The 17,486-nt window shown below is 37.7% G+C and overlaps 1 protein-coding gene across 1 annotated transcript in view; it reads right to left on the minus strand.

Moving 5' to 3' along the window:
- gas7b (growth arrest-specific 7b) overlaps positions 1-17,486 on the minus strand; it is a 77,017-nt gene that overhangs the window by 39,175 nt on the left and 20,356 nt on the right. Inside the window, exon 2 of the mRNA XM_061222932.1 lies at positions 8,467-8,587. Coding sequence (XP_061078916.1) covers positions 8,467-8,587 — 121 coding nt within the window. The remainder of the gene's footprint in view (positions 1-8,466; positions 8,588-17,486) is intronic.

The following is a 17,486-nucleotide window of genomic DNA, read 5'->3' on the forward strand; positions in this document are numbered from 1 at the left end:
TGATAGAAAATCTGGTTGCTTCTGCTAGGAAGCTGAGAATTAGGTAGATTTTTCAGTGGGATAACGACTCCAAACATACATCAAATCCAGAAAGAAATGGTGAAATAAAAACAACAATGGCCATATCAGTGTCCAGACTTAAATGCCATGCCATGTGGTCTGAAATGAAGAAGGGGGTATCCCAAGGATATCAATGATTCTGAAAGGTTTTGCATGGAGGAACGGCCTCCAAATGTGTTCTCTAACATTATCACAAATTATAGGAAAAGACTCATGGCTGTCATCTTTGCCAGGGGTGTTTACACAAAGTATTAACCCAGGGGTGCCAATAAAATGTAAGACTTAGGTTCATTCCATTTAAGTTAATTCAATGGAATGGGCAAAGACACATACACTTGTCACAAAGATGTGCTTTCATGCACTTACTCTTGCACTTGATTTTAATTCAGCGACCTCAGTCCTCAAAATAGGATAAACTTGCGTCACACTATATTTATTGAATATTTTCTCTCCATTACTCATGTACCACAAAATTACATACATGACAGTCCTAAAAATAGGATTTGCCACTATTTTTGGTGGTTTTATTTTGCTTCTGCTTGTGTACTTATTTATAAATTCATTCTAAATGCGCTTTTGCAAATACTGCAGCATAAACTTAATGAAAGGATGCAAATAAATGTTCTGACCAGCTTACACTGAGGCAGTTAGTTTTGGACATTTACATAAAAGCACTGCTCTTTAGCAAAGGTCTCTCTCTGAAAAGCACACATTATTTCTGCACTAATGCGTGCAGTGTGCAGCACAGCAGCACAGCACTTTGCCAGTGTGAAATGAATCATAAATATCATCATTTTGATCATTCAGAATAAAAGAGCGAAACCAAACCACTCTATATTTGTCCACAGGCATATCTTAGACAGCTTTACATACAGTATTACATTAAATTCTATGTGAAAGTGCATATATTTCTGCACCTATAGAAAGCCTATGGCTGGGGAGAGATTGCCTCCATACTGATAAAGTTTCACTTGTGATGTTTACAATTAATATGAACATAGCTCATTGCAAGCTAGTTGGCTATGGTCTCAAATACTTTATACTTAAATCTTCAAATACTGTATACTAGTTGACCAACTTGTCCAATATACTGTACAACGATACTGCAATGGATTAGGTATGTTACTGTTGCCAACCTAAGAGGGATTCCTTTCACACAATACTATTGTCCAGGTTAAAGAACTCTACAAAAAATGTTTTCCAATCAAAAGCTTCCTTGAACTTGAAATTTCTTCAAAATGAACTTCACATTCCTCAAAACGAATTTCTGCGTGACATCCAAGATTCACAGGAGTGTATTCCCTAACTACTGAAAGTGTTGATGCTGTTGTCAAGAAAATAATGTATTCATGGTGAAATTTTAATGTGGCAGAGTGTTTGAGAGCCAGCAACACTGAAACTGCATCTCCCTGGACTCCCTCTATCAGGGCCCCCACAGTCAGAAAACAAGTTACTGGGTACCTGCAGTCATCAGAGGGACTGTGTAAACCATATCCATGGACATCCTGCAAGATGTTATAAATAACATTTTCCACTTGGATTTGGATTTTGTGATTTACTAAAGGATGATTTTCTGTAAAGAAGAGTTCACATAGTTTAATATGAAACTCTATCAAACACTGAATGGAAACCGATTAGTGTAGTGGAAAAGCAACACACCATAGCAACACAACTAGCAACACCCTAACAACAACCTAGTAACACCTTAGCAACCACCTAGCAACATCCTAGCAACACCCCAGTAACTGCCTAGCAATCACCTACCAGATACCAGGTACCTGTACACCCTAGTATTACCAGTAATAGTCCGCCGATTTTAGCAGCAATCACATTCCGCATTTTCTTTAGGAAATGCACATGTAATTATAATTATAATTACTATTTCATTTAACAAGAAAGAAATGAAATGAAATAACTCGATTTAAAAAACTTTTTACAAGTTCCGGGAAAATTAATATGAATTTTCCAAATTTACATTAAAAACCCACTAATTATTAATCACAGAGATTTTATTTCCAGAGGGAAACACTATTTTAATCATTGAAAAATGTTCAATAAAACAGGTTCAGTCAGCATGTAAGCTCATTCAATGAAGACTGTTGCAGTGTGTGGTTAGCATTTCTACAGCATTTCAATTTTTTCTCAAAAACAAATGTAACAAATTCACCTGTGTTTACTATAAAAGTGAATGTGACCATCACCGAAGAAGTGGTTACCCAGCAACTGACAGCAGACGTACAAGCAAATCCAATGATCTCAAACCCAATTAGTAAAGCCTCATCAGAAGAGAGTCCTTTTGTCCTTTTTGCTCATTTCATTAACTTTTTAAATAGTATTCAATATCCCATAATTATGATAGTGGAGCAAACAGTTTCTTAAAAGAAACATATGAAGACCATACCCCTACCCTACATAATCTGCCATTCATTTTATAATAGGGAATTATGGATGATGAACAATGGCCTAGTTAAGTTTATAAAGAACTTCATCTTTTATTTATAGCCATATGAATCATTGCCCCCATTGAGTTGCTTTCCTAGGTAGTTAGCCACCTTCTGTTCTCATTTGTATCAATTAGCCAACTGTCTATTCATGCTGCTTCAAATCTGACCACACTCCACAAGACCAGGCAAACATGCACGTCCATCATTTCACAACAGGATATCCTTGAGCCAGTATGGTAATTTCCTGTGTGAAGTAGTTAGTGAGGCATACTACCATGCTAACATACTTTAAGCAACACCGTTAGTCCTTTGAAATTCCTGAATTTAGTAAGGCGTGCCAATGTTATTTCCACATTTGTGTAATAATGGCATATGTATGGGCTAGGCGGCTAGAATAGATGATTCAGTATTAATATTTTCCACTTTACAAAATTCCAAAAAATGTTAAATGCCATTTTCAGAAGGAACTCCAGGGCTGTCAGTAAATACATCAACACTTACTTTTAGATGTTGATTCCCTTCATTGCAATGTTTCTGATGCCTTACAGTATATGGGAAACACAATCTATTATTGCATATTATATTATCATGGAACAATTTTAGCAATGAAAAAAGCTCACTTGCCACCCTTGCAACATGATTTTAGGAGGCATAGCAACATTATTAAAAGGAGAGGACAGATACCGAAAATCAGCTTACCATCAAGGAAAGGTTAATTGTGTTAAACAAGCATGCGAGAATGCATACGAAGAGAGGCACTTCATATCTACTGTCAAATATAGAGGTGGGACATTGATGTGTTGCTGCCAGTGGTCCAGGTCAGTGGTACAATGAATTCAACAAAGTGATTAGACTAAGCAGGAGACAGTCCTCCCCTGGAGCAATGCAGTGTTAAGGGCCTTGCTGAAGGGCCCAAAGGCTGTGCGGATCTTATTGTGGCTACACCGGGGACTGAACCACCGACCTTGCATGTCCCAGTTATGCACCTTAACCACAACGCTACAGGCCCCCCTCTCATAGGAAAAGACTCATGGCTGTAATCTTTGCCAGTATTAAACCAGAGGTGCAGGTAATTCTGGAATCTGTTTCTTGGTTACATATTTTTATTTATTTAAAAAATGTTAGACTTTGGTTGATTCCATTGAATTATTAATAAAGTGTACTACTACTTTACACACGTTGGAAAATAAAGCTTATTTCAACAACTGTATTATTTCTTAGTTTACAGCACTTTTGAGCATAAGGGTACCAATAATTCTAGAGCCCACTGTATATTTGAATCTGCATCACAAGAATTACACATAGACACTTATTTCCATCCAATTTGCTTATTAGCTACTTGCATAATAATGAAAGTGTGGACAGGAAAATGCACTCAAAATCAAAATGTTCCCCATGCATACGCGCACAGGTCTCCAATGTCAGGTAAATGAGAACTAATTTGCTATCAGCAATTTACCTGCAACTATTACCACCACTAAGGAGTGCTTCATAGCTGCTGACCACAATGCTCACACAAGACTCGCACAATTCCTTCCCCACATTCATTCCTAGCCCCCGACGGCCCGGAGCACATGGCATGGGTTCAAGAATTCAGACAGCCATGGTCTATTAGTCCGGCACAGCCGCAGTGGGCTCATAAGAACCTGTGTTATTCACCAAAGGGCAGGCTGGTGCTGTGATTCAATCAGCACAATTGTAGCCTGTTTTCAGCTTCCCCGTAAGGCCAGTTCTCCGGCCCCCTCTTGCACACGCTGCATGTCTGTTTACCCTGTGAACATCTAGTGCGTTTTCATCTGGATACATAGTACTAAAAGTATGATCGTTCAAACTGCCAAACAACTGCCCTTTGTGTTTTATTTATGTATGTTTTGAAGAAGTGTGAACAGAAATTTATGCCACGTGAAAGGCGGTTTCCTGTTTCCTTTATTTCCATTAACATTTATATATACTGTAAGTATATTTGAAAGGAGCTGACATATATTTATTAAAATGCCATATAATTCAAAAGACCTTTCAGAGAATAAAAAGCTTGTCCTCAAAAAAGACATATATTCCATATGGCTATTCCCTGAGAACAGTTGTTTTAGTGGTTCACCCATACTTCAGTCTAAAACCCTGTGTGTCTTCGGATTGTGGTTCACCCATTAAACTTGTACTATCTGCAGTTTCAACCAGATGTTAGATTCCTTACCAACAGGAAAGAAAGCACAGGGATCTCTTTGATGATGTCATAGAATCCCCCTCTCTTCTTTTTGTTGCAGATATTGAGAGGCTCAAACTCCTGTGCACATGTAGTACCTGGTAAACAGGTCTCTGGCATTCCCGTAATGATAGGGGCTTTTTGGCCACAAGGGGCTGCTGGAGAGTTACACTGACAGCCATTATATGAACACAGTCTCCGGCAGTGAGTTCCAGCCATCATGAGACAGTATATTAAACCTCCCAAAGGCCCCATTTATTGGGGACATATATGTGGGGTATTTTTTGTTCCTGGCCACAGGTGTTTACTTGGCATCGCTGTTAATAGACTAACCTCAACAGGGAGCTCAGGGAACCCGCAGTGTTAACCCGGCAAAGCAAACAGGAACCAGAGAAACTTAACACTGTGACAGCATGCACCCACACATAATCGGTAACCATGGCGATCAAACAACATAACAAAAACAGTCTTATCGAAATGAACTTCACAACATAAATGTGAGGCCCATCAAATAACACTGCAGTTACAAAAGAACTACAGTTTCAGAAAAGAGAAAGTATCAATATTTAAAAAAATAATACTACTTGAAGGCTTTGCTTTGATACATTTGTACTGGACATGAAAATGCATTTTTGGTGTGTGTGTGTGTGTATGTGTGTGCCTCCACCTACAGAGGAGCATGTGTTTTGTGAGTATGGTTTTGGAAGGGAAAGAACAGTTAAATCATTATGACAACTGCTCAGGATCCTCAGCTGGGTCTTTTCAATGAAGAAAAAGATAGCTTAACAATTCAAAGGTTTCTTCAAAGCATTCTAAATTGATAGGGTCACACTGTTTATTCTTGATGAAGAGATCTGGTAGGTCAAGCAGGCGAACTGCAATTAACTGTGACAAGAAAATCTGTGCGACAGCCATCCATGTAATTGAGCTTGATTTGTTTTCTTCCATTCACAATAGCAGTTTAAGCACACAATGTTGACAGTGATCTAATGAGAGAGAGAGCGATAGAGAGTGAAAGAAAGAGAGAGACAGAGAGAGAGAGAGAGAGAGAGAGAGAGAGAGCCAGCAGAAGAGCTGCTACTGGGTGGAGTCTCAGGCTTTATTCAAAAATGTACTCTTGGCCACACCAAGCTCACAAAAACAATACACCTTCAAAATGTCAGGATTTTCTAAAGTTTCCTTTCTTCACCGGATGTGTCCTAAAATATACACAATATGTATTTGCATTCAAAAGGGTGTAGCAGGGTGTGTAAAACTGCAAAACTGTGGGTGATGAAAACCACAAGAGCTATATATGTATAAATTCAAAGTTACCCAGTGAAAATGAAATGACTAAAATAATGCATAAATAGTTTCAGTGCTGGTTACTGTAAAATCCCCATGTTTTGCCATTTCTTTACACATTTCAATAAAAAAAATGATTTTAAAGTGATTGAAAGGTACAATAAAACAGGTACAATAATGGCATAAATTGTAAGGAGAATTTTTGTAAGGAGGGATTTTTGACCACTCCTCCAGGCATAAGTTTTAAAAATCAATGGGCCTCGTGCAAGACTAATTTAAGAGAACTTCGCTCATTCACAAATGTTCTCACATTTAGAATTTTTTTGTAGGTACAAATCAAATTTATGAGTCGTCTAATCATGTCTATTTTGAAATTAACGCAGAGTACCCACGCAGGTGCCGACAGTTTTCCATGGATTACTTCCGTGGACTACTTACCTTGTTTGCACTGATCTCATTGAGCCATCTATCCGACTGAAGCCACCCATTTTTATGAATGAGTCTTCCCGACATGCCTAGCCTTATATTACATTTTTGGGGCATCAATTATGCAAGCCTACAATTCAGCCAGTCAGCTAGCTAGCTAGCAAGGTAAGAGTTCAATCACAAACTACTTTTAAAAGCCCAGCTAGTTAACTATGCTAGATTGCATTAGTCACTGTCATCTGTTGAATTTTGTTTGTTAATATTGAAGGGTATCTATAACACAGAAATGGTTAGTTATACTAAAATCAGTAGTAGTTGGCGAGCCCTTTGTCAGTGTAGTATTGGCAGTGTCATGCTCAGTATAATGTCTGAACTGATGCACTGGCAAAACAATCCCCCAAAAACATTGTAATTAAGGTGTAACATCTTTTATTCTTATTCTGTTGTGGACACACTCAGAAAATATTTGTTAAATAAAATAGTTTTAGGTTCAACAGCAGAACCATAAAGGATATATTAATGCAGTTTGTCTTGAACATTCAGGTTGAAATGTGCACGTTAAGTACAATTACTCCTAACATCTGCAGTTCATCCAAAGCCATTTCAACAGTTCCAGTTAAAGTGAATGCCTATGACTTTGGCTGTCAGCTGTCCAGACATTTCATAAAAATCTACTCCTCTGTCAATCAGACACGTGCTGAACTACCAGCTTTAAAGACTACATGCTTTCCACCTGTTATTAAAACCAGTCATAGATATTTCCGGTAAATGACATGATGTATTAGCTAAACGTGCTAACAATGGAAGCCAGTGCTATTACATTTTCATCCCATGCACTCATTTCCCAATTCAAAATGACTGAGCATGTGTGCTATGCTAGAAACTCTCATAAATAAACTTCAAAACAAATCTCCCCACCCCTCAAAAACCAACTCTGAGTTTGATTTTCAGAAAGTATACACGAATGTCAAGCCCCAGACTCGTCTATGCTGCTCCAGTGGATATAAAAGTGGACTGGACTGCCCCTGAACAGGGGCTCAGATGGACAGAATGCTAATTGTCTTACAGCAGCCTCTGAACACAATGGCTGAACAACTGGAGATAGCCGTGCCCGGCCTCAGATCTGTTCAGGACCGGCAGTGCCACCCAAACCCATTAACACTTCACCAGTGCTGGAGGAACAAAAGCCCATACAAGCAGTCCAGAGATGACTTCAGACTGAGACACCATCAGTCTAAGGTATTCTGTCCATAGAGGGGAAACATTTCTCAAGCTGAAAGCTGATGCGCTAGGAAACAGAATACTGTCATAAATATGTAATCATATTCATAAATATTGTTTATTTATGAAAAAGGTTAATATTTCTGTGTATATATCTTCCTGACCTCAGATTCCACTGGCTTTCATTTTAAGAAGAAAAAAAAAAACAATCATTAATATTTTATCCAGGGTTGAAAGAATGTGATGAAATATATGTGCTGTTTAGCTTTAGGTTAGCATACTATTCCATACATATCTTCAATTTATAACATAGCATAACAGTTTTGATTTGATGTGTTTTCTCTAGGTGTGTGCACTCTGGTGTGGCATGAAAGTACTTGGGTTTTTATTTCATATTTTATTTTATTTTTTCTTTTAACTAACTGAATTTGGCAGACTGTCAAGGTGGGAGGACATATGTTATCCTGACTTTACATTTGAAGAATTCCATATTCAGAGCAAAAATAGATGAAAAACAAAACACAGTGCTGCTAACATGTTGCAGCAATTGGCAGCAGAAATATGTAGTCCCACAGTACACCCTGTTTAGAAAATTGGCATTTTGAGGGTACTGGCAGAATCGTGAGCATAAGCATCCAAGTACATGTGACATAAATACTGAATCAAGAATACATCTCATGTAAACAGGGTTTGTGATTTGGAAACAAAAAGAAATGCAAGAACATTTGTCAAAGACAGAGAGGACAGTGAAGCAAACTTTTTTAAGCTCATTGGCTTGAGCTCCACACTGTGGGTTGGTGAAATCGACAGTGTCTGTTCTCTCCTTACCGTTGTTGGCTGTGTTGACATAGTATCTGCGTCCCTGTGGTGACATGTAGCACTTCCAGCCTTGTGGGAGAGGGTTTCTGCCCAGTTCATCACCTGGCAGAGGGCTTGAGGATGCCTGTCTCTGTCACAAAAAATACAAAGCACAGCTATCAGGGCTATGGATCATCACAGGAAATGTGCGTTGTAAGATAAGACACAATGCCATTGCCTATTGCATGCCCTGGAGACGGAGTGGGAAAATGGGTCAATATGAAGGCCTTATGACTAGTTTTCTTCTAGTGATATTCCACTGAAACATGAAATGCTTCATTTCACTGTGCTAACCACATTTTATTAGCTGATCAACGAGTACATGCCTATTTTTAAAATGAGTATAAAATCAAGTCTTCCATTTTTCAGGAACTATGGTGCTATTGTTCAGCATGTGAATAATGCATCCATTCAGCTGTATGTTGCAAAACCAAAACAGTCTACATTCCTACAATAAATCTCTCACTTGAGCTACCTCATCTTTGTGGTTACTGAAAACAATCACCTTCTGAGGATGGGCTAAAGTGTTGAACAACAGGCATAGACCCAAACAGGTTTGTGGACAGACACAACTTGCATAAGTATATTCTGTGAAGACCTGAAAGAATGTGAGAAACCACCACAGCTGCATTTGATTATCTAAATGAAAACATACTATATCTCAACATCAGCTATAGCCATTGCTTCAAATGTTACCATTGTGGCATTTTGGAAACATGACTCAAACGTATTTTCAATTAAAGACTTTTCAAACACATAGAGGCAGCTATTCGAGATTCGTTTTAATTAGTAGGCAAGCTTTATTCAGCTGTAACAATGATTCAGGAAAGTATCAATCTAGCTTAAGATCTGTAATGCATAATTTACCATACACCATCTGTTAAAAATACTACCTCGGGGCTATTGCATGTTTAATTTTTCCCTTAATGAAAGCAATAAAACAAGGCTATAATGTTTAAATGTCTGATAAATAATGGAATGTATGTGCAGTGTTGCAGGTAGGAATAGAAACGAAGAAAGAATGGGTAGGAAAGCTTAGTTTAGCTTAATTTTGCATAAATGCTTGTTCTGTTTTAGCTTTATATCATTAACTGCTTTGTTAACTTACTATATATTAATACATTAACAAAATATTTAAGGATATACAGTGGCCTCCAGAATTATTGGCACCCTTATTAAAAATAGTGAAAAAAGGCTACATATAAAAAACAACATGGATAATGATTGATTATTTTATCTTATGGGAAGACTGTATACTTTTATTTCAATACAGTTACTCTCATGTTTTTTTTAAATTTAGTAATATTTTTTTTATGAAAACAACAGGTGCTTTAATTATTGGAACCTTTAATTATTGGCACCCCTGCCAATTAACACTATAACAAAGTGATAGTGGTAATATTATTTCATTCAATTTAGTTAATCTCAGTCTGAAGGAACCATACTGTGTCATTCCATCACTTCCAGTTTCATTAGAGTATAAAAAGAGGTAACAAGCAGGTAAAATCCCTTTGTCAACCATCAGCATGTGAAAGGCCAAAGAACTGTCAATTGAGAAGACACAGATGGTAATTGACCATCACAAGTTTGGTAATGGGTACAAAAAGATATATAAACAATTAAACATACTACTCAGCACAGTAAGGCCAAGAATAAAAAGGTGTAAAATATGGAATGGTTGCAAACCTGCCAGGAAGAGGCACACTCACCAAGCACTTCATTAGGAACATTTTTACTTTATTACATGTGATGACTTATTCATGCAATGATCTAATCAGCCAATTGTGTTGCAGCAGTACAATACATACAATCATGTAGATACGGGTCAGGAGCTTCAGTTAATGTTCACATTAACCATCAGAATGGGGAAAAAATGTGAGCTATGTGACTTTGACCATGGAATGATTGTTGGTGGCAGACAGGGTGGTTTGTGTATCTCTGAAACTGCTTATCTCCTAGGATTTTCATGCCCACTACTCTCTACAGTTTGCAACGAATGGTGCAAAAAAAATCCAGTGAGCAGCATTTCTGCAGACAGAAACGCTTTGTTAATGAGAGACATCAGAGGAGAATGACCAGACAGGTCAAAGCTGACAGGAAGGTGACAATAACACAAATAACCACACATTACAACAGTGGTATGCAGAAGAGCTTCTCTGAACACACAACGCATCAAGTGCTCGGTGAGTGAATATTATCCCCATGGACGATTAGGAAGATGGCGAGGGAGGCCATAAGTAATCCAAAGATTGCAGTTTAAGAATTGCAGAGATTGGTTGCATCTTGGGGGCAAGAAGTCTAAAAAAGGAACCATAAAATGAAATTACCAAGAAACTCTTTGGAAGGGTGGTACAAAAACAGCCCTTACTGAGCATAGTAACCAAAACCAAGCATCGAGGAAAGTTTTGCATGGAGGAATGGTCAAAAATACGTTCTCTACAAATTATAGGAAAAGACTCATGGCCGTCATCTTTGCCAGGGGTGTTTGCACAAAGTATTAAACCAGGGTTTTTTTATTTGAAAGATGCAAGACTTTTATTCCATTGAATGCACACTGCTTTATACATAAAAAACAAAATAAAGCTCATGTCAATATCTGTATTAATTTTTAGTTTACAGCAATTCTTGTGCATATTTATCAAATAAGCCAATAATTCTGGACCCCACTGTAAAGCTAAAATAGAACTAGCAAATATATACGATTAAGCAGAAATAAACTTGAGGTAAGCAAGAGGTGAGCCAATGGATAATGATTTTTTTTCCTGGACCACAGATTAGGCAGCAATGAGTATTCCATTTAGAATAGACACAGTTAAATTCAACTTGACTGAAAGAGAAAATGGAGAACTTGTTGATCTGTTCTGGATACATACTGTAACAAACCCTTGCTATTTAATGAGCTCACATGCTCATCTCTTATTTGCTGTTTTGAGGCAGTAGGGCACAATGTGAACACAATCTGCTAGGTTTCTGAAATGAATCTTATCCTGTAAAGGCAGAATAAGATTCCTTTCAGAAAACGGTGGTCATGCTGTGGGACGAAGAGTCTGTACAGGCCAAAGTACAGGAGATTTTCATTGCAGACCTCTAAATATGCTTCGGAAGGGTGTCTCGGTGGCGCAGCCTGCAGAGCACTGACCACATGCTCATTATGAGTTGCGACGCCAACGGTTCGAATCCGACCGTCTGACAATTTGTCGCATGTCTTTCCCTCTCTCTCGCCCCCATTCTTCCTGTCTCTATATACTGTCCAATAAAGCTGAAAAAGGCCTAAAAAAAAATATATGCTTCGGAAAGCAATAGCTTGAATTGTTATTTCTTTCTCCTTTGTGTCCATTGCAGATGGCATAGCAACACTGGCATGGTTGTCTAGTTACAGTAGGTATCTGTAACCAAGCCCTCCATGTAAACAAGAAGTTTGTTCAAGTGTAAACCACGTTCTTTTATGTTATGTTATGTTAACACAGGTATCGTATGGTCTGTTTTAAAGGAGGTTGTGAACAGGTGATAAAAAAATAGACAAAAAAATCTGAACTGGGCATCAAGACCTGTGGTCTACACATAGCCTAGGAGGCCAATTCACAGCGCAGAATCATAGTTTGGAAAATGCCGGACGCCCACTGAATGCAAATGCACGGAAGTAATAGTAATAGGCAAGAGGACTACAGGAAGCACCAGAATGTGCATGAGACCACCAGATTTTTAAGAGCTTGGAAAACTTGGAAAATTAGGTTGGGATTTTAAGACTGAAGATTTGTTATGAAATTGCAATTAAAAACAAAAATCTGGATGCATAGTTCTGAATATAACTGGTTGTTTATATGTGGGAGCCTAATGAATTGCAGGAGTCAAGTTATTCTGACTAGCCTTGGGGAAAAGTAACTTTATAGACCATGTATGGCAACTTTTGAACAACTGAAATACTTTAGCCTGAGAAGACCAATAGCATGACTTCTATTTTATAGCCATTTCTTTTGTTACAGGACATTTTGGGTCATCAGCACATAGAGTGAAAATTGATGCCATATTTTCTGAGTTTTTGCCAAATGGTAATGTATATATGCTGAAGAAAACAGCTGGAACTGTCCAAACATTGAACATGAACCCCAGATGCAATGGAACAAAAAAGAACTAAAAAGGACATTCCGTGTATGTAGTCAGATCATTAATGTTACATTACGGGATGTATTCAAACACCATTGAAACACCATATGTCCTTACCATTTGCATAAATGCAACTCCTCACATGTATAGTTTGGCAAAGTCGTAATTAAGGCTTCTCAGACTGCTTTGCCAGACTGTGTTTTGAAAACAATAATTAGCCTCTGTAAACAATTTGGAGAAATGTTGATTGAATGCAGGCACATGTTTTCCTTGAAACAGCTGAAACATTTCCCCCAAAACATCTCAAAACTGAAATGAAAAAACGCATCATTAGAAACAAATTTTTGCTACAGGAAACACTGAAAAGAATTTAAAGGTCTTAAATATGAACATAAAATATAAGGAACAAGGCTGATCCTTATGTGAAATAGAATTAACACCCATAACAAACTTTGCATCAGATCAGTTCAAGATTCAAAGAACAAATTCAGTTTATAAATAATTGTATGGTTGCACTGATCATTTAAATCAAATCAAGTTGAGCAAATAGCCGGCTTGTGCATCTTGATTGCAGCTCGCAGGCATACATACTAATACAGTATGTTTATTGAAAAACAATATACATTTGGCTTCATTAAAAACACATGCCACACAAAAAAAGTACCCAAACCAAATGTGAACATTCCACACTTCCACTAGACCTATAAAAGCGGATTGCATAACAGGAAATATTTGACCCGGTTAATGCAAGTAAAACATTTTCCTGCACGGGCAGTGCTGGAAAAAGCCATGTCTCATCTCATTTCATTCAAATACATTGTTCAAAATACAAACACAATTTTCTACAATGGGCACATATTATTATGGTTTTGTAAATACTGCAAGTGCTGCAAAAGTAACCACATAGTGCACTTATTACTCTCTCTCACTCCCTCTTTCTCTTACTGCAGTGATTGCAGTTCCATAGCAGAAAGACACTGAACTGATTCCCAGGTTGTATTCACACGCTCAGTAATCTCTATGCATATCCATTTTATCATTGATTTGCTTGACAAACTATCTTCCATTTTTCTAATATTCTGAGCAAAGCTAGTGTGGAGACACTGCACCTACAGTACTCTTAGTTGAATATGGCTGTTCTTCCTCTATATCTGTATCAGAAGCTGAGAAACACTACACAATCTCACATTGGCACTGACATTGTGGCACACAAAGTTCCAGTTGCATTTTTTAAATAAAACTTCATGTTATTCTTTCCCGCACTTGAATAAGCAAAAAGGACTTGACTGTTCACACAGCTGTTACTTCACCTTAAATAAAGACCTTTGCTTACACTTAGGAAAACTATTCCCAAATATGACACTCTTCTTTACTTACAGCCTACACATACCCCTCATTAATAATGCAGGAAATAACATGTTTCCTTTATTAAAACCACTTAAAGATTTGTGGAGCTAGATTTTAGCAGATTTTTACACTGCTTCCCAACAGTAAGAGCTGTCGAGTTCAATCTCGGAAGGCCAAAGAGCATTCTCTGGACAGCTTGTGGGGAGGAGTGCAGATGCTACAGCTTTGAGTGTTGCTAGTGATCCATATGGAAATGTTCATTGGCTGCCCTGTTTGAGATTCCTTCATCATGAGATCTGAGGAAACTACCTATATACTGAAAACATTCACAGCCAAAACAACAATCTGCTCAACAGTTCAGCAACTCATATAACATTAATCCAACAGCAGTCATTGACAATATGAGAATTTAGAGATTCCAAACATTTGTCTCTGGAGAGGATGTTGGCTACCTTCTGAATGCTTTAAATTGGCGAGGATCATGACTTTAAGCAAGTTGTGCCAGCTGTCCCCATGTGCGATATTAAATAATGCACAACAGCAGATGGCTCTGAATTTTAGGCTTTGAAAATGTACATTTTAACTAAAAAAGCATGCAGTACTCCATTATTGATGTGTAAGGAAATATAAATATGAAAGAGAAATGTCAGGGTCACATTGCTTTTCATGAAAACTGGAACATATTTTCGAGAATGATAAACTATTTTTTCCACTATGGCTATTGATGTCTGTTGGTCATCACACACCAATCCACAAAAAAATGATTCAACAGGTGTTGTGTATCTCTGTTTTGGATATGGTTGAGATTTGGGCTAAATTACATCAACCAGAGGAGGGTGACACAATAAATAAATCTATGCAATCATAAAATGCTATTTTTCACAAACTGTTTTGAACTTTTGTTCAATCTTTCCCTACAACTAGAAACGATCCTATTGACGCTTGACAACTATTATATGAATGGGACTGATAACTTGCCATAGAACAGACAACCGCAGGAGACACAGCATTGCATTGCATTGAAATGATAGTGAGGGAGGAGAGACAGATTTTAATCAAGAGTGTATAGTATACAGTATAATGGAGAATCCAACCCAAAACATTCAAATGTCACCAAATCAATCCCAAATCAGTGTTCTTCCTGGTATTAAAAATAAAGAAGTTGGTCATTCATTCTGTATTAATTGAGAGATAAAGTCTGTCAGTCCGCACCCAAAAATACAGCTTGTTGTGTGGAAAAACACAAACCATTGCTGAGTGACTGGCTTTTTGCCTGGAATATCAAGAATCAACACATCAATAAGCAGCAAGCAAGCAAAAATAAATAAAAAAAAGGCTGTAAACATCCCAGCAAGTTGAGGGGAGCCTTTACACCTTTACAACTGTATGAATTGCCGAACACGCTCGCAGTCACACATCAGATTGCTCATTCCGCGTGTGAGGACGGAATATGGAAAGACTGCTTTTTCTCACTATGCTCCGGACAAGTGGAATAGGCTCTAGGACACTCTAAAATTGGATCAATCTGTTTCTCTAGACTCTTTTAGAGTGCTCCTCGTGGGTACCATGACTGAGAACTGCTCGTGTTTTACCTGATTTTTAGTGTCTTACCAATTATTATCTGTTTTTTATAGCTTGTTTTTTGTCTGCTCTTATCTTGTCTGTTGCAACTTTATATCTTTATATCTTTTATATATGTTTTTTGTAAACAGGGCACCCTTGAAAATGAAAATGTTTGTCTTTACACTTTATCTTTTAAAACTGTATTAGACATCTTCTCAGCTTTTCAATGCTTGAAGCTGGGTACACATTGTTCACGATTCTGCAGTCGCAGACAGAATTGGCAAATCGCGAAATAATTATTTTGTTGCAAGCCAGAATCGGCCATATTGGATCTCTCAGTGTGACATACCCAAAGATGGCTGATTTAATTAATCTTAGCCTCCGATAGAAGACTGGAAGTGTTAGATATTTCAGGACAAAATCGTGCAATGTGACAGCTGCTACGACCACAGACAATGGACGTTTAATGAACAACCAATAGGAGCATACAATAAAACAATAATACAATACATGATGTACTGTAACGCTTTATTCTAACCAGAATAAAAAAATGTTTTTACATTTATTCATTCAGGCACGTGTCACCTTCTATACAAATATATTACTTGCAAGTGGAAAAAGTAGCTTAGGCTAATAAAGTGCAGCCTGAAAATGGTATCACTTTTGCTTGGCTACCGCTCTCAAACAGTTTTGCATCCCGAATAAATAGACAAAGTTGAGACACCCATAAGTAACAATGCATCTATTTTCCAAAACTAAATACATTAAAAATATGTGACACTTTGAAGGTTACAGAGATAAACTGTCTTCAGTAAAATATATTAATTGTTGTATTTGTTAATATAACATTTTTTCTAAATTAACAGATCTCCTACACTCACAGAGAGTTCTATGAAAGCAAGAGACCACACAAGCCTTAGACAGTGCTTATGCCACTGGGTCCTGATCAACAGCTTCAAAGTATAGTTTACCAATTACCAAGTTTACCAAAGCTGAAACACTTTAGATAAAAGATAATGAAAAGTGATCATCAGCATGTTGTTTCGAAAATATCACACTTGTACAGAGTCTGCATGGCTTGAACTGTGTCCACTTCACAGGACGTAAGTGCTGCCAAATCCCATAATCCTGCTCTCTCTACAACGGCACTGTAGGATTACTGTTCCCTTGGTCTTATTTATTCCAGTTATTTCCAAGACCCATAAATTGCCTGAAACAGCAAAAAATAGTATCTCCACCATTATAGATACAAGGATGAAAAATGGTCCTTGTCTGGCAATGCTGAAACTATCCAAGGGGGTTTACAGAACTGTATACTGTCTAGGTAGTTTGCTGTCATTTTAATATATCTTTATGGTCCTGAGAATTGTAAGACAAACTATACAATTTCCAAAGGTGGGGGCTGGGTATGTAACAGGAATTTTCTAAGGGGTTTGGAGAACAAATATGAATGACTCAGCAACTGCATAGCTAATTTCTTGCCTCAGATGTTTTGAGAAACATATTTTAGTGGACTGTTTAGGAGGAAATAAAGAAAGGTCCGCTGCATTATTATGTTCATATGATGAGGCCCGTAAAAATACATCTTAGTTGCCTAGTTATCAAGGTCGACGTGGTGATCACGTGGAGATCCCTGTCAGTACTACCTACAAATTCTACCAAACACTTGAAAGTTGAAAGAAAGACAATGATGTCCAGAAGCTCAACAAATGCCAGAAGCCCCTCAGCCTGGAGCAGGAAGAGAGGTCAACGCCCATGTTCAAGGCCAGCACTGACTATCTCTAAATGCCGAAAGACTGTCTGCAACTAAAGAAGAACTTGTTGCAAAACTCTGCAAAGAATATCAGTGTGATATTCTCTGCCCACTGTGGACCTAAAAATCCTGGAATGTATGACCACCCTCACAGAAAGACCACATGAGAATTTGACAATCGCCAAATCAGCATCAAAGAATGATGAAAACAACAGTGAAGTCC

This window comes from Conger conger, chromosome 2 (genome assembly GCF_963514075.1).
Source record: "Conger conger chromosome 2, fConCon1.1, whole genome shotgun sequence".
Lineage (NCBI taxonomy): Eukaryota > Metazoa > Chordata > Actinopteri > Anguilliformes > Congridae > Conger > Conger conger.